The 18,455-nt window shown below is 39.6% G+C and overlaps 1 protein-coding gene across 1 annotated transcript in view; it reads right to left on the reverse strand.

Annotated features, from left to right (window-relative positions):
• Positions 1–940: 940 nt before the first annotated feature.
• Positions 941–18,455, reverse strand: part of LOC139730448 (pre-mRNA-splicing factor ATP-dependent RNA helicase PRP16-like) — a 32,136-nt gene continuing 14,621 nt past the window's right edge. Inside the window, exons 13-24 of the mRNA XM_071641291.1 lie at positions 18,357–18,455; positions 16,048–16,222; positions 14,477–14,632; positions 11,941–12,088; positions 11,096–11,258; positions 10,083–10,247; positions 8,962–9,110; positions 8,230–8,419; positions 7,640–7,765; positions 7,116–7,211; positions 2,067–2,188; positions 941–1,059 (exon numbers count right to left, since the gene is read on the reverse strand). Of these exons, the coding sequence (XP_071497392.1) occupies positions 975–1,059; positions 2,067–2,188; positions 7,116–7,211; positions 7,640–7,765; positions 8,230–8,419; positions 8,962–9,110; positions 10,083–10,247; positions 11,096–11,258; positions 11,941–12,088; positions 14,477–14,632; positions 16,048–16,222; positions 18,357–18,455 (1,674 nt within the window). The 3' untranslated portion in view covers positions 941–974. The remainder of the gene's footprint in view (positions 1,060–2,066; positions 2,189–7,115; positions 7,212–7,639; positions 7,766–8,229; positions 8,420–8,961; positions 9,111–10,082; positions 10,248–11,095; positions 11,259–11,940; positions 12,089–14,476; positions 14,633–16,047; positions 16,223–18,356) is intronic.

Genomic DNA, 18,455 nt, shown 5'->3' on the forward strand with positions numbered 1-18,455 from the left:
ATCAAGCTTCCAGTCTCTTTTTCCTGTGCGGAAAACCACAAAAATATAGCAGGTGTCTTTGTCACCAGCCTGACATTACAAAGCTCTGAAAGCGCTCAAATTGCACTTCAGAACTCGGAGCACTACACTGGAGGAAATTCCATAAATTGCAGTGATTGGGAAGTACACATAGTTGTGACAGTAAAAGTGCTGGCATTCATGACATCAATTACACTCACTAGCATGTACTCAAGAATCAGGAGTGACAGTATGTGTAAGACTGCCAATAGCTGAAAATTTGTTTTGCATTTGATTGATACCAATAAGGGCAATCCTGTTACAAAAGCCTCACATACAGCAGTTATGTTGCCAGGGGAGATTTCATACCATCTGACACTATAGGACATGTGGATATCTGGTAGGGAACGAGGAACTTTGTTTATATAATAGTGGATGACAAGCCTAGGCTGAGACACTGATGTACAGGTGGGGGTAATAACCATTTTTACTGATGTCTTCCTGGAGCGATAGAACACGTAAAGAGGACATCAATTTCGACTCCTTTCTATGATTCCACGTCAATGACATAAAAGCACTACAGGATGGTACACTGACATTAAGAAAATATGTCTTGGGAAGATTTGCTTCTGTCTCAAACATTGGCCTGCAATATTGAGTACTTTGAATCCTTGGTAACCCACATAATATAAGGATGGAGAGGTAGAAGAATATACACCTTCAGTAAGATTTACTAGTAATTTCTTCTAATTTTCAAGTTACTTTTGAAAAAAGGAATGGAAAGGTGAATGTTCATGTCTTGTCATTCACTGCCGCTAGTTTCAGGAGAAGAATATCATCATGTTAATCGTAATATGTAAGAAGATGCCAATGTTTACAAACTTAAGAACATACACTACATAATTTGGAATTTGCTTGTATGAATCTATATCAGTGTCGGGTAAGATTTTAGCCCCTATGCTGACCACACCCTGGTATCATAGTCCAAACGATGATGGCAGCTTCCTCTTTGGTGTGGCAAGACTGGAATCCTCTTTCCTCCCTGGGGTGGCTATCTTCAACCTAGTCAGAAAACACAGATGAATAATCAGAAAAGCAGACCAGTGAGTAACCACAGAAGAAACCTCTAAAATCAGGACACCTGGCCGTATTGTAGGTATCGTCGTGTGGTTTGTTGATTAAAACTGCAGTGACAAGGAAATTCACGAATATTATAGACTGAATAGAAGCTCGGGGTTAAAAATAGCAATCGGCAAAAACCATCGAAATTCCAAGTGCTTACAAGAAGAGTTTCTGTGGTTGATTTTCTGAATGACATTGTGCCTGTGTCTACGTAAGTGTTATTTCATACCATATCAAAATCAGAACAAAAAAGCTATAGCATGTCAGAATTAAAAAAAGAAAAGAAAAAAAAAGCTTTGGCATTTTTTAAGTTTCACATGTTAAGCACAAAATATTCATATTAGTTCCTAACACACAATTGAGAAAGTGATGATATCAGTAATGAGGGGGGGGGGGGGGGTTACATTGTAAGTGCATTGTTAGAAAAGCTAAGAGAGACCTTGATCAACTAAATAATAAATTTGACATCACTGCAGATGATACCAATTTATATAAGCAGTTTATAAAGACACAGTATCCACTGGAATTGACAAATTCTTAACATCATGTTTTGACAAATAAATTGTTTGGAGAAACCAAATAAAAACATATGAATGAAGGCTTGTATACAGTTGAACCGCGTTATAACAAAACCCTCTTGATGTACTGTAAAACCAGAAGTGTTTGCGTGCAGTTTGATTTCGCATAACTAGAATTGCACGTGAAAGTTCCTGTCTCCATTATATGCATTGAATGCCAGTGGCATTTTGCAAATATTTCAAGCAGCGAAAGTATCTTGCTGTACAGTAGTGAGAAACCTGCAATAACAAGGCAATTGTCCTGATTTCTAGGTCCTCCTCATGAGGAGTTTCCGCTGTATTATATTCATGTATCATTAACTGCTTTATGGTTTGTATGTGTCGGGGTTTGCAAAGCTACATTAGTTGTCTTTAAAAGGAATGCCCCACCTCTTGGATGTCTTGATGCGCCGCAGTGTAGCCTCCTCCTTCCTGGCCCGTAGCTCCTCCGTTGCTAGGGCCATCTCCTCCTCCATGGCGGACTGTTCAGCCTTGGCTGCTTGTCGTCCCTCCTGGAAAAATAGAAAATGACAGAAGCAGGAACAATGTCAACGCACTCTTCCCTCCTCCACCTTCCAATTATCAAGGCATCTTTTCAGGCATAGTACCTCAATTCAAATTATTTTCATATTTCTTCCACAGAACATAAAAATAAGAAAAACACAGATGGTCTTTGGCATAATATATTTTGAAGATGAAAATTAATGGTAATTAACAAATGAAAAGCATGTACTAAAATTATTCTATCATCTATGTTCTGAGAAAGAAAAAAAAGAGGGGTCTACTAAAAAGTTGTGCACATTATGGACAACCCTTGCAATCGATTCAAAACGCGCAGACTTTCTTAATTACAAAAGTGAAATGCAGAAATTCAAGACAAGCCAGACTTCTGGTACAAGTAACAGAATCCCTTGCAACACGGTTTGACCAATCCAATTCTGGACAGTCACAAAGTCATACTCCAACATGTACTTTTGATCCCATTAAATCTCGCTCACCAAAGCTAAGAGATGTCTTTGAAAAACAACAAACAAGCAAAGCTATATACTGCACCTACTGACAAAAGTAGTTAGTTTAAATACTGTGCAGTGATGTGACGTATAGTGTAAGTCAGTTGGCAAAGTCTTACTTATCACAGATTTGACAAAACTCGGGGTATACAAGCTCTATCCTGCTTAGATTGAGCCCATCCTCTTTGTTTCCTGAGATAAACAAACACTTATTTTTCCTTCTGTTCATTTTGTCTTATTACGCTGAGCATATGTTAGCTGCTCTTTCACAGCTTTGTGATTACATTGATTGTGATTGTGAATGACACAACATATGTGTAATTCAAACTGGTTATGATATAAGTTCAAGACAAGCATGTATCAAATTTTCATTGCATCACTCATGAAAAAACCCAAAAAGTCCATATTAGTCCAGGCTAGGCTCCATAGAAAGTGCACCTAACCTTGTTTTTTTATATATACAATGTTTTTTGATGGTTTCTTGTCAATTCGAGGGTGCTGATTCCGAATCCGATTGATGCCACTCGCGTAACCTTGAGCATTTTCGGCAAAATGCAGAAATCCAAAATGGCCACCAGATATGCTAATTTGGCCATCATAATCCCAGTTACGTCAATTTTATGACCAATTATTCCATCAAAGTTGTTTAAATTTTTGTTCCTTGAGTAATTCTACATACACATGCAAGAAATTTTTTCTTTTGAAGAGGTGCATTGAGTATTTTAAGCTTATTTTCAATTCAAAATGGCCGCCACTCCTATACTCATGTTTATGAATGGCAAAACACAAATAGAAGACGAATTTTCAGTCACATACCTTCGCTTTTATCAAGTTTTGCATGTGCAATGCAAATCTGATGAGTGCCACTAGCAAAACAAGCAAACAAACAAGCAAACAAGCACAAAATTTATTGTTTTTAGGCTTATTATATCCTTAATACAACACTTCAAAATGGATGCCACTCACATACCCCATCACAATTATGGACGGCAAAGTGTGCATGGAAATAAACAAATTTTCTTCTTTTTTTTCCTGTCACTCAGGTACACTGTTTATCAATTTGTGTGCTGATTATAAATCAGAAGGTTGATCCTAATAAAAGCTGTTTTGTATTTTGATGCAAACATCCAAATTTACTCCCTCAATCTGAATTTTCCCCTAGGAATTTGGAAAAATCCACCAAAACTTGAATTGATGCCAACGTCAAGATCGTTTATCAGGAATTATTAGATATGAACATTTGACACTTAATTGCCTTGAGATGTTCAACATCATAATATTCACTCTACTGAATGAAAAGGCTGAATCCTAGATGATGACACAAATGAAATTCCCAATTAACTGTCCTGTTCTTCTAAAAGCGATATTATACAAACTTTTCAGTCCCCTCATCCGAGAAAGAACATGAGGCAGGGGAAATTGGAAAAAAGGGACCACCTCACTTCCTGTCGTCAAATCTCTGAAATGAAAACAATGGCCGAAAGTTTTTCATGTTAACCCAGATGAATTATATATGGTAGATGAATTTTACCACCAGTTTTTTTTTTTTCGGAGTGAATGTGTTTGCGTATAATATGATGTCAACGGAGACTCTGAGATATGTACAGTGCTGCCTCATTCTGAAAGCAGTGCTATAACAACTTCACACGGGGTCATCCCACAAGACCGACACCCACGAGTCATACAGCCTCCGAGTTCGACATTGAAAACAGGTCCATGAGTCATACAGCTCACGAGTCATACAGCCCATATGTTCGACATTAGGCAAATAAAGCCCATGAGTTCGACAATCGGCAAAAACAGCCCACGAGTTCGACAGACTCAACACGGGGCTTAATGTGTCGGTCTCGTGGGCCTTGTTAGCTTAGTGTCGAACTCATGGGCTGTATGACTCGTGAGCAGTATAACTCATGGGTTATATTACTCGTGAGCTGTATGACTCATGGGTGTCGGTCTCGTGACGTGCACCCCTTCACACTGCTTGTCTTTAATCTACAGCACTTGCAGATTCAGGATTGCTCTAGGTAACCAGACCAACTGTGTTAGGACTCTGAATGATGGCCTCCTGAAGGTGGCTGTATAAAACTAACTCCACTAGAGCTCTTCTTAACATATACATGGTGACATAACATTCACTTCGCGTAGGAAGTTTGAACATGATCTTGCCTTTACGTTTCATAGAAAGTCCTTGGATGACATGAGCCGAGTACTGACCCATCTCAAGACAATAGAGGAGTACTTCACCTTCTGGAGACTTTGCCCCAATCTTTATAAGATTATCATCATGCCTTCCATCTTAGTAACCATCTTGCCAACGCTATGTTCAAGGTAGCCCTCTGTGGCAAGCCTTCCAAGCATAGGCTAAGGAAGTACACCCTCCTTCAATGGCACTCGATCACTCTCCCTCACGCTGGAAGGAAAGGATGGCAAGTGTCACCAGTGCCGTCAACGCATACCCTGACCTTCCAAACACGATAGCATGGGGGTATTTCATGAAGCGTTTTGTCTGACAAAGTTGCTCTCAGCCAATCAGATGCAAGGATTTTAGTAGCTTATAACAGTTTGTCAATAAGAAAAGATCTGACAAAACGCTTCATGAAAGGTCCCCTTGAACAACCTGCCATCAATGCGTCTGAAATCCCACAAGCCTAGATTTCCCTCCCGTAACTTGAAAGCTTTGACCCCTAAACAGGTTGGTGCAGATGCTGGTCTGATGTCATCTCTGATACCACCCAAGTTACCTACAACACTGTCTCTGGCCTGGCAACAAAGCCATAGGGCTTCAATGGGTGGTGATCAAGCAAGTCTTCATGTCTTCATTCTGTTTCTATGGCAAATAATCGCCCTCTGACCCCTGAGGAAGTGCTGAACATATCATAAGATGTGGTTGCAATTAAAGAAATTGCAGGACCAATAAGCATCTTTAGTCTGAGAATTCTGCAAATTTGGGGCTGATGTCGCCTACTGCCAAACATCCAATTAAAGGGTTCTTTAAAGACAATAAAAATGACAGTTTTAGTTTCAAGACAAGACTGAATGAAATCATGATGTCAAAGTGTATATTATCAACACTTGGGAACTGTGAGAGAACTGAAAGAGGTATCTCACATTGCTCCTCGATTGATGTTCAATGAATATTTTGTACGGTATTGCCGTGTTTGGACAGTTTCGTTTATGCCTTCACCAGTTTTTGTTGTTGTTTTACTTCAATAAGAAAATCATGTTTGCTCGATAATATCAAGGCGGTACTTCTAAATTATATCATATCAAAGCGATGGAGGTTATGATCCATTTCAAACTCGCCTCGGGACTCCTCCCTCCCCAACTCCTTGCTGGAAAAAAAAAATCTACAATGTAAAGGGTATTTAGCTGTGTCATTAATGTCCGATGTGTTTTTGTCTGAAACCATGTTTCTCTGCATTTACTGTACAGGATTTTTCTGTACTTTGTTACCATGGTTTTAGGGGAATGCATATTAGAAGCTTTGCTTTCTAGCTTCCCCTCCATTTTCAACATTATTTGATAAATACTGCGTATCTAGGCTTCTTAATATATTGTGTTAGTATGCCAGGGAGGTGAGACACCTCCCTGGTTAGTATTATATTTTTATATTCAACCTGCATGTAGAACATGATGGCATATTGATTTCTTGCGAGACGTTTAGTGAACTTATATTCATTGTTGAGACAAAATGGAATATATAAGATATTGTGTTAAACATCGTAAGGTTTATGAATATTAAATGCTCAAATATACATGTAGGCCCTCTATATTGTAAGTGACACCCAACATATTTGTATTGCACCTGCATCACTTTATGATAGCGTAGGTACGGGACTGCAAATACAGTAATTTTGTTCTATATGACTGTCCATGTATATGTTTTGCCATTCATTTAGTACATAAGCATAGGAATGGCGGCCATTTTGAATAAAAAATGATCTTTAAATACTAAATGAACCTATATGAAATGAAAATTCTCTTGCAAATGCAGATTGAGTAACTCTAGGAACAGAAATGTACAAAGTTTGACGGAATAATTGGTCATATAATGCACATTTTTGTGTTTATCATGGCCGAATTAGCATATCTGGCGGCCATTTTGGATTTCTGCATTTTGCCGAAAATGCTCAAGGTTACGCGAGTGGCATCAATCGGATTTGGAATCAGCACCCTCGAATTGACAAGAAACCGTCAAAAAACATTGTATATATCAAAAAACAAGGTTGGGTGCCTTCTAGCCTGGACTAATATAGGTTGAGTAGATAACAGCATAACCACAGGCTATTCTTCATAAAGACCATATTAAAGCTCACGGGATTCATTTCCACATTCTGCTCTTTGCGCTTGGAAAAATGTATAAGTCAGTGGGGGAGGAGGGAAATAATCTATTTGGATGAGGAACAAAAAGGTTTCTATGGTTACTCACCATTCTCGTCTTGCCCTTCTCCTTGATGCTGTAGAACATGGGACCCAGCTCAGCTAGCCATTCCCCTTCCACTGCTGTTACACACTGCATGTATTCCTGTAGAACGGCACACACAACATGTACAGATTTACATTAGAGTACATGATATCATATTTTATAAAATACCAAAGAATTCTGGCCATCTGATTGGTCGACTGCTCATCACATGACATTTGCTACAAAGTACCACTGCAAGATACTGTAAAACGAAGAATGTTCGCCAACATTTTAATTTCGCGAATTTCGCGAGCGCCAAGATTTGCGAAATTAAAATGCACGCGAAAGTTCTTGTCTACACTATATGCATTGAATGCCAGTGGTAGTTGGCGAAAATTTCATGCCGCAACAAAGGCTGTCGGCTCCAATTTGCGAAAAATTCATGCCGCGAATATATCATGTTTTACAGTATCAACATGCAACAGCATTCTAAACGAGGGCAGATTAACTGGAATATCAGCTGCAGAGCAAAGTGCAGGAGAGTTTACCTTGGAGGTCATGACAAGTTCGTGGTAGATGATGTACTCTGGTGTAAATCCCATGCCAAAGAGGGCGCTTGTCGGGTGAAGGTGGCACGGCATGCCCGTGCGAACGTTGACATACTCTCCAATACCCTGGCAATAAAAAAAAAAAGGACAAGAAAAAATATACATATATTGTAAATAACACAAAATAAGCCATCAACACACGAGCTATGTGTCCTGTTGGAAATTAGAAGCAAACGGATGACCAATCTCTAGATCATTCTTTGATGTGTGTGTCTGTTTGTGTGTGCGTGTGGTCCCCAAGTTAATGTTGTCTGACAGCCAATTTGTAGGGAAATATGTGAGGGATTTGTCCCACATGCAAAATGATGATGATGATGATGATGATGATGATGATGATGATAATGATGATGAAGAATAGGTGGAGGGCAGGATGGAGGCAGGCAATGGACAAATATGAAAACAGAAGAAGAGGGACGAAGATGGGGAGGAGGAAGAGGAACATGAGTAAAACAGACGAAACAAAAAAGACAAAAGGCTGAATGATAAGGCTCAGATGACAAGGTTTTTGTTTTTGTTTTCTTTAATCTCACCTTGAGTTTGGCCGCCTGGTGAAAGAAGGCGGAACAGATGCACTTGCGTATCAAGTCCCAGCTAGAGCCACAGGAGACCAGCTCCATCCCCTGCTGGTCCATGATGTCTTTCAGCTGCTGCCTCACCTCCCGCACCTTGCGCATCGCCTTGACGTGGATGAAGTGCTCGGACGACCACACTGACGAGTAGCTGTAGAGGGCGACATTTTAGGAAATGCGTGCATGTAGAGACAACTTCTCAAAGACTCTAGTGTATCAAACTTAGAAGGGGAATGAAATGATCCTTGGGCTCCATTAGTACAAAAGCTATGCTGCATTTGGTTGTTGCTGGGGTTTTTTTTTTCAACTCAAAATGTTCCCCTGCAAATTACCACAGAAATTTTCAAATGCAGGGCACTCCTGTTATAAAAAATATGAATATAACAAAATATAGTTACAATGAAGTAAAACTTCAGGTCCAAAATTATTATCATTGAAGTCTATGATGCAAATTTTCCTCTGGTTATAAAGAAATTTTGATATGAAAATTGCTTGTCCTGAGGACTTTGTTACACCAGAAGTTGCCTGTATTGTACACTGCATTTTTGACACTCGAATCACGAGCCATTCTTAAAATGCATGATGCAACCACAAAGGCTAAGTGAAAAAATGTTCACAGCTGATCAAGGCTTAGAAGCAGACAAATCCTAAAGTGAGCCTGGAAAGCAGGACATGAAATCTTTTGACACTCACTGGTTGTTCTTCCACTGCTGGTAGACATTGAGATAGGTCAAATGGTCACTCTCGGGGACAGAGAACTTTTCTCTGGCCTGGTCACTCTCCTCCTCCCTACCCTTTGGCCGATAGAAGATGGACGGCACGGACAGCATCGACACGATAGTCTGCAAGACATCAATACAGGATGGAAGAGTTTACAAAATGGTACCTCTAACAATGGCTTACAGAAATCTTAAGCTCATTCAAAATCTTAAGATACGGTGTCCAGAAAGTTGTACCAAGTGAAGCATATCATTATTATAATTTTTTTTTAAAGCATAACTTGATATATGCTGCAGATGAATTTACGTGTGTTACGACTTATGAGTTAATTTTTAAATAGGTATCAAACAAAGATAGCCAAATAGAGCTGTTTATCGATGGCTAAAAAGCTAATCCTACTTCTTCTGAAGTAGGAATCTCTTTATCCTCTCTCTATCATAAACATCTTGATTCATCTTAAAAGGTGTGTACAGTTCTGGTTGAGGTGAGGATTTAGCTTTAAAAGTTTTGCGAGATATTCGAAAACCACTCTATGAGATGTCAAAGAGCATGCAATTCTAAGGGGTATCAAAAGTTTATTTGATGAAAATCGGTTTTGAAATGGCTGAGATATCCAAAAAAACATGGTGAAACAAAGAGATCCTAATAAAAGGCGTGGCCTGTCGCCTTTTATTATTATCACTTTTTTGGATATCTCAGCCATTTGAAAACCAATTTTCATCAAATAAACGTTGAATCCTTCTTAAAATTACATGCTCTTTCATATTTCATAAGAGGTTTCTCATTATCTCACTTAGGAATGTTCAAAACATGAATCCCTACCTCAACCAGTACTGTACAGTCCCTTTAAGCTGCATCATTCTGAATGAACATGCTTGAGATTTCTGATCATTGAAACTGTAAGAGGCTATTTGTAAAAGAAAATACATCTGTTTTTCAGAAAAAAAAATAATGATGAGTAATCAATTTCACCAATGGATCATTTTCTGGAAAGAAAGGAGACTTGGCCAGAGTTCTAGCACCCCCTTAATTTTCTGACATAAGATTTACAATTACACAGGATTGAAATTCAGATTGCTTGTAGACATACATACCAGGGCCTCTGCACTGCATCCCATCTCACATGCGACGATGAGGAATTTGGACAGGGCTGGGTCCAGGGGAAACTCCACCATCTGTCTCCCGATGGGGGTCAGCTGACCTGTGTTATCCAGAGCACTGAGGATCCACAGCTGGTACATGGAATTTAGCATGTTGTCCTGCAGAGGAAGCAAGAGAACAGGTGTTTTATGACATAACATCAAGATTACATTGCATTGGTCATGTGAAGCCTATGTGTCATCCTACACAATCAGCACAACTTGATAACTTATATTTTATGTAGCCATTCACATGTTAATTACAATTTTCATCTTGTACTGCAGCTCCCACCACCAATGACATCATTAACACCTCTACCATCATTACTACCACCTATGACATCATTACCAGTACCATCATCACCACCATCACTGCCATCATTACTGCTATCATCATAATCACTGCTATCATCATAATCACGGCACCTGATATCATTCTGCTACCATCATCATCATCAATGACATCATCACTCCTACCTTTATAATTACCACCAATGACATCATCACTGCTATCATCTTCATCATCACTAACATAATCATCACTACCACCACTGACATCATCATCAATACCACCGTTATCATCACAACCATTCACATCATCATCACTGCTTCATTTATCACTGGTCCCATCATCACATCCAGTAACAGTATTATCACTGGTAACACTATCACCACCAGACATCATCATCACTGGAACCATCATCATCATCATCATCATCATCACTGTCTTCTCTGACATCATTAGTTATTACCTTTAACCTCACATAACCATTCTTGCTGTAACTCTGCTATAATCACTGCCGTCATCACTATTATCATTATCATCCTCAGTATGACCACTGTGGAATTCATCATCGACATCCCTGTCATCAAGAATGGTTATCACAATAACCGACTCGAGTGCAACAATCGTTTTTGTCATTGTGACTCTCCTACAGCTGCTCTCTCCAGCTGGTGGTACTACACACCTGTGGAGGCGGGTCCATGAAGTGGAAGAGCAGGAGGTCGTCGACCCCGAGGGACTTGAGGAGGAGCACGACGTTGGCCAGGTTGGTCCGCTGGATCTCCGGCACCGTGGTGGTCAGCAGCTCGTTCTTGTAGGCGCTCTCCGTGTACAACCTGAAGCACTGACTGCAGGACAGGCAGTGGTTCAAGACATGAGAAGAAACATCTCAGCTCTTCATGTTTTAAGACAAAACATACTTATCAATAGGGCTCTGAATTCATCTTCCATCATTTTGGAATTTGCTTCCAATATATCAAAGGGTCTACCAAGAAACTTACCCAGCTGATGAGATTTGCCAGGATGATAAGTCGTTTTGGAGTGTTTCGAGATCAAAAGTGAGGAATAATTTCAATCATACTACCCAACTTTTCTTCCAGAAGAGCCCTCCCTGTTAACCACATATTCAGGATTATGGGATGGTACAGGGTAACGTGATGATCGATCATGCCCTTGCAGCTGTATTTTCCATAAAGCTGCATTCGATTCACTCTAGCACGGAAGATCGATGGATATCCCTGTGGCCTGGTTTGTTGATTACTGTTAATCAATCATGAAAAATTACATAGCAACCATGATGGAGTAAGCTCTGAGATTGTGGACTTGTGGTGAACCTTTTCGACTAATATTTCGCATGTTTGTCATTACCCAAGTAATATTGTGTTATTACAGCATATTTTTTACATTTCTTATGCATACATTTTCAATGTACATTTTAGAACAATAATTGACAGTTGTGCTCAAGAAAGAGACAAAAATAACAAATAATAATAATAAAAAAAAAGATATGTGAGATCATCATGCTCTTACCCTGGTCCAGTCCTGCCCGCCCTCCCAGATCTCTGCCTTGCATTGGCCTGGCTGATAGGGTAGACCTGCAGGGCATCCATACCAATGCGAGGGTTGTACACCTTCAGCTTGCAGTATCCGGCATCCACCACAAACATGATCCCATCCACTGCAAAGAGGGAGGCATGAACACAGAGTTTACACACTTGAAACTCGAATTAACCTCAGCATTACCTTTATTTTTTACTTTGTTTATTGCTGGGGAGTTATTGAATCACAAAGATTAATACTTCTTATTCACTTTTTTTACTTGTCAAACTTTACTTGTCAAATCATGATGGGGGGGGGGGGGGGGGTTGAGTGTTTTCTTGATGAAATTGAATGTCTGCATGTAGTTGCTAGTTTCCTTCAGTTGAAATAAACAAAATCAGATACAGAGACTCCGACTCTCCTGCTTTTGGTGGGAGATCTCCCGCCGAAAGCCCATTTTTGCAAAATCTCCCGTTCTCCCGCTTGAGATTTAATTCCTCCCGCCCTGGCTCTGTGTCTCCTGTTAGAAAGGATTTCTTACTTACTGCCATCGTATGTTGAAAAATAAGCCTTAGATAGCACGAGAGAGCATCTAGAACCCTTGAGCTTGCAAGGAACTTCGCGCTCGTGATGTGCAAGCGCACATCAACTTGGAGTCTCCCATTTGCTAAGGGTTTCAGGCGGGAGAATCTCCAGATCAGAAGGTGCTTGGGGTTGGAGTCTCTGCAGATATGGTGCACTTCTTTTTACCAGCTGAACATACTCTTACAGTAAGCATTTGCATTTTTAGAGAGACACAGATAAAGATAGGAAGAATGAAGAAAGTAAGACAAAGAGAGAAGGAAGATAAGAATATATAACAGATGGAAAGAGACACACCATGATAGAGAAATGAGACATATAGACACTAGGTATACAGAAAGCAAGAGAGAAAAAGGTGAAAAGCGAGAGGGAGATATGAAGATATAGAGAGAAATGGAGTGTGAGAGAGAGAAAAAAGAAAGATAGGAATATAACAGTTACGAGACACGCATTGATAGAGAAATATGGAGACATACACTACATACACAGAGAAAGAAGGATAAAGATGGGTAGCGAGAGAGGAGAGAGAGATTGATGGATAGATAGATAGATAGTTAGATAGATAGATAGATAGATAGATATAGATAGATATAGATAGATAGATAGATAGATAGATAGACAGATAGACAGATAGATAGATAGATAGATAGATGGATGGATGGATGGATGGATGGATGGATGGATAGATAGATAGATAGATAGATAGATAGATATAGATAGATATAGATAGATAGATAGATAGATAGATAGATAGATAGATAGATAGATATAGATAGATAGATAGATAGACAGATAGATAGATAGATACACAGATAGATAGATAGATAGATAGATAGAGATAGATAGATAGATAGATAGATAGATAGATAGATAGATGGATGAATGGATGGATGGATGGATGGATGGATGGATGGATGGATGGATAGATAGATAGATAGATAGATAGATAGATAGAGATAGATAGATAGATAGATAGATAGATAGATAGATAGAGATAGATAGATAGATAGATAAATAGATGGATAGACAGATAGATAGTAAGCAAATAATCAACGTTGGTTAAGGTGATGGGACAAACTATCACTTCCGAGGCGATCTGGATGTAGCTATCTTTCCGAAGCGCAGCTGAGGAAAGATAGCGTACATATTCAGATCGCCGAGGAAGTGATAGTTTGTCTCATTGCCTGAAACTAAAAGTTGATTATTTGCTTTATATTCCACATCTAGGGTCCTACATATTCCCATTTTATTCCACATCTGAAACCGTTTTTAGCTCTCTTAGGGTATCTTCAGGGCTTAGGCTGGGTAGCTTACTTTAGACGTATGCGCGTAGATGACAAAACAATGAATTTGCTCCGCGCCCCACGTGTGGCACCGAAAGAAAAGTGCGTTGCACTGTGGTCTATCACTTGACCCAGGTCAAATGATAGACCACAGTGCAACGCACTTTTATTTCGCGCATACTCATAATTGTAAGTTATATCACACGTTAGGACTGTGTGGACAAAGAGATCAGCGAAACAAAATGACTATCATCATAGAGTGTAACAAACTTTTCTTCTCAGTTGATGTGATGGGCAAAACTGCGCTTTATCACGTGATCAGCTCTTGACCAATCCTATAGCAAGATTCTTAGTATGTGGAATATAAATTTAGATAGATAGATAGATAGATAGATAGATAGATAGACAGTCAGACAGACAGACAAACAGATAGATAGATAGACAGAAAGACAGAAAGACAGACAAACAAATAGATAGATAGATAGATAGACAGAAAGACAGACAGACAGACAGATAGATAGAAAGATAGATAGAAAGACAGAAAGACAAACAGACAGACAGATAGATAGATAGATAGATAGATAGACAGATAGATAGATAGACAGACAGACAGATAGATAGACAGTAAGAATTAATGGAGCCATTCAAAGAGGCCAACCCACCTGTCAGTGATGTCTCTGCTATGTTGGTGGCCACAACACACTTCCTCACCCCATCAGGGGCCTTCTGGAAGATTTTGGCCTGGAGATCGGAGGGCAGCTGAGAGTAGATGGGTAGAATAGCCAGCTGAGGGGCATTCTCCAGCTCACCAAGACGTTCTGGTTTTAGGAAGTGAAGGGAAGACATTTCATCAGAACATCCAATTACAGCACTGAGTCAATAAACATCTGACAAAACTACATGTCATAGTGAAAATTCTGGAAGAGCTTCTGTTATAGCCATGTACAGTACATTTCAGGTCAGCTCACATACTCCTCGAGATGAAAACACTTCCTATGATTTCATTGTAAAAACAAACAAACAAACAACTTTTACAATAGCTGAGAACCAGATGACTTCTAGCTATATTTCAAACAAACATTGCAAATCCTCAAGCACCTTATGGTTTCTTCCATTGTCAACCCCTCTCTCCTCACTAATGGAAGGTAGTAAATTTCAAACCAGTTTGCATGAGTTTCAATGATCTGATTGTGCCTTTCGGGACTTTAGGGACTTTAACTTGCAGAGAGGGGTGATAAGGTGATGATATGGCCCAGGCAAAACAAACACACACACATTGCAACCACACCCAACATTTGCCCACACCAATGCACACACAACATTTATTAAAGGGGGTGGTGAGCAGGCAGTAGGTAGTGATTTTCTAGAGGGGCAATCCCCGGTGGTTCAGCATAAAGTGGTCAACATCTTTCTGTTTCTGAACCTACAGTACATTCAGATAATTTCTTACACTATCTTCCTCATCTTGTGAAAGTCAAATGTATCATAAAGCTTTTTGTGAATACTGTACATATAAATCAGGACTTTGTCTGTTTTACATCATTCTCTTGAGCAAGACAGGTTCTTTGCCTGATTACTGAAACCTCTCACGGTTGTGTATCAATGTGAAAGCAGGGGAAATTGGAGTTTTCTTTACCAACACACAGACAATTCTGCTGCAGTGGAAAATTGAGGCAGTGGAATTTCCTTTCGATCTTTTTTTTGTACTTACACACTGAAGTAATGCCAAATGATGCACATAACATATCTATCATATCATGAATGTAACATCACATCCGAACTCAGCATTTTCCATGCTTTTATGTGCCCTACTCTTCCCTCTATGTAGCACACACTACAGTGCATTGTGCTAGGCTACTGCAATACATTGTAGCTTGCATTTATGCATCACTGTGAGTTTCACCATCTCTTACAGCAATTTGTGTTCAGGGAATTTTTGTCTATGTACTTTTTTAATTGTTGTATTCAGTTTCTATCATATATGTGGCAATGTATTTCATTATGCTATGCCTGTTTTTGTTGTTAATTTGGTTTGACTGATAGGCTCATTGTTGTCTTGAAAGGTTATTTTTTATTCTTGTTGTTGTTGTAACATTCCTTTCACAGCCTCTCTGAAATACAGCCTTACCTAGCTGATCGTAGACACTTTATCCCGCGATTAAATAAAATACGACAAACAAACAAACAAACAAACAAACAAACGTTCTTTGTGACCTTCAAACCCCGACCTTACCTGAAATGAGGTCGCAGGTGACCTCGATGTCTTCCTGACCCGGCATGAAGACGAGGATGTCGCCAGGCGGCGGCTGAAGATGGATCTGGATGGCCTGTTTGACCGCCGCATCCACATAGTCCTCCACCACATTCTTACTGAAGAGGGTGTCCACTGGGAATGTCCTGCCTGGTATCTATGGCAACCGAGACATAGACATTGACTGCATCAGCTCGGTTTTGTTTCGTTCTCTAATCCCAAGAAGATGATGCTCTTTGTACTTCTCCTCTTTTAGTATGAAATTATTTCGTTAATTGGCCACTGTGTACATGTAAGTGCATTATTTTGCATATTGATAACACCCACAGCATAAGCACATTCTTACTTATCAGGAGGTTGTAGGTTTGAATCCTGCCTGAGGACGTATGCCCATAATTTCTTGTGTCATTGCTACTACTAAAACACTGATCAATTCAGTGCTTATTTACATCGATGTAGGGCAATGTGTTAATCAGCTGGCATATTCTTATTTTTTCGAATAAAATCACTCACAATTGTATTTTTCTCTTTCACTATCAACGCCACAAACTGGACAAGGGTATCACATGTCATTCTGAAGTCCTAAGTAATAATATTCAGCTCCACAAACCATCCTTCAATGACAAATTGCTGTATAAAAGAAACAAAAACAACAACACATTGACATCATCACTATACTCATTTGATCTCAATTTATGCTGTGCTCTTAATGATGTTCCAACACTTTTTCTCTTTATTTTGAACAAAAATATACAAAAGCCAACTGAACGAATCTTCAGTGCCGCGAAGTATAACTGTTGAATAATGCAAAGTGCTATACTGATTGGGTTGAACTGCCTTGGTCTATAATTGATTAACAAGCAATTATGAGACTCGATATGAAGCTGATGTTCAAATTCATTGCTTAAGTGCATGTGCCATGATGGATATATATGTCTCTGTTTTGCAAAGCATGAAAGCATTACTTTATCGCTGCAATTGTAATCTCACTCAGGCATCACACCAAAAGATTCATTTATTCTTGCATATATGACACAGTGTGTCTGATTGCTACAATTTGCTAATTACTGCTAATCATCTGGGGTGAACCACGAGGAGTCGGCATATCATTCGCTCACATTTTCATGCGTGGGTGTGGGAAGGGGGAATACTTCATTGGGTAAGCGGCCTGCTCTTTGAGATGAATGAATGAAGTGGAATCTTTAAAGGTAAAACATAGTTCTGGTAATAGTTTGAGGACCCATCTTGCACCATTTCATATTTGCTTGGAATTTAACATAAGGGTCTATCAAGAAACTTATTGTACCTGGCTGACACAATCTGCCAGGATGATGAGTTGTTTTGGAGTATTTTGAAATTAAAAGTATAGAATAATAAAAGTTGGTTTACCGACTTTTATTCCATGGAGGATCCAGGCTAACTCCGACCCGGGGACAACTCGGCCCTATTTCAGACAATTTACATGCAGTTCATGATCGCCATATTTTATACATAGGTGCATGTTCATTTTGTAAGTGCGCCAAAGAGATTCTATTCCAGAACTTCCTTGATGCGCGCGTCGTATCAACTCGGCCCCTAACTGTGACCAGCCAGAATGTGAAGTGCTTCCATAGTACAACTGTACAATTCAGAGGGACAACTCAGCCCCGCTGTCAAAGTGAGGCCGAGTTGTCCCCGAGTCCGAGTTTGCCTGACCCCTATCAGGTAAGTCCTGAGATTGTGACTCTGGTGAACCTTTTTAATTAATATTTTGCATTTTTGTCGTTACCCAACGAATACAGTAAAAGTGGAAATTTTCACGGTGTTGAAATTTTCGCGCATTTCGCATTTTTCCTTGTCATATGTTCCTGTGCGTGATGTCTTGATTCTGCGGAATTAAAAACACGCTAAACTCCTCCTACCTGGCCAAGCGCAAAAAATTCGTTGCGCGAAAATATCCACTTTTACAGTATCTTGTTATTACAGTGTCATTCCACACATTTCTTATGCATATGTGTACATTTTGGAGCGAAATTTCACTTTTTGCAGGCGTACGAGAACTATGTTTTATCTTTAACATGCATGACTTTAGGTGAGTCATGTCTAACTCATACACAGGACCTTCATTTAATGTCCTATCTGAGCAAACAGAGTGTTTTGCCTCTTACTAGAGGGGCCCTGAATGCTTGCACACAACATTGCTCAGTAAGGCTTGGCAATTAAACACGGCACCCATGGATCTTGAGGCAGACACACTATCGACTGAGCCAAATCACCACCTACACCTTCTCTTGCACAGCAAGCTATCTCACCTCAAAGACTGGCACATTGCCAAAGAACGTGGCAAATTTCTCGGAGTCCATTGTTGCCGAGGTGACAATCAGTTTCAGGTCTGTGCGGCGGGCTACAAC

This window comes from Diadema antillarum, unplaced genomic scaffold (assembly GCF_040938485.1).
Source record: "Diadema antillarum isolate AM-2024a unplaced genomic scaffold, OU_Dant_1.0 seq00000313_RagTag, whole genome shotgun sequence".
Lineage (NCBI taxonomy): Eukaryota > Metazoa > Echinodermata > Echinoidea > Diadematoida > Diadematidae > Diadema > Diadema antillarum.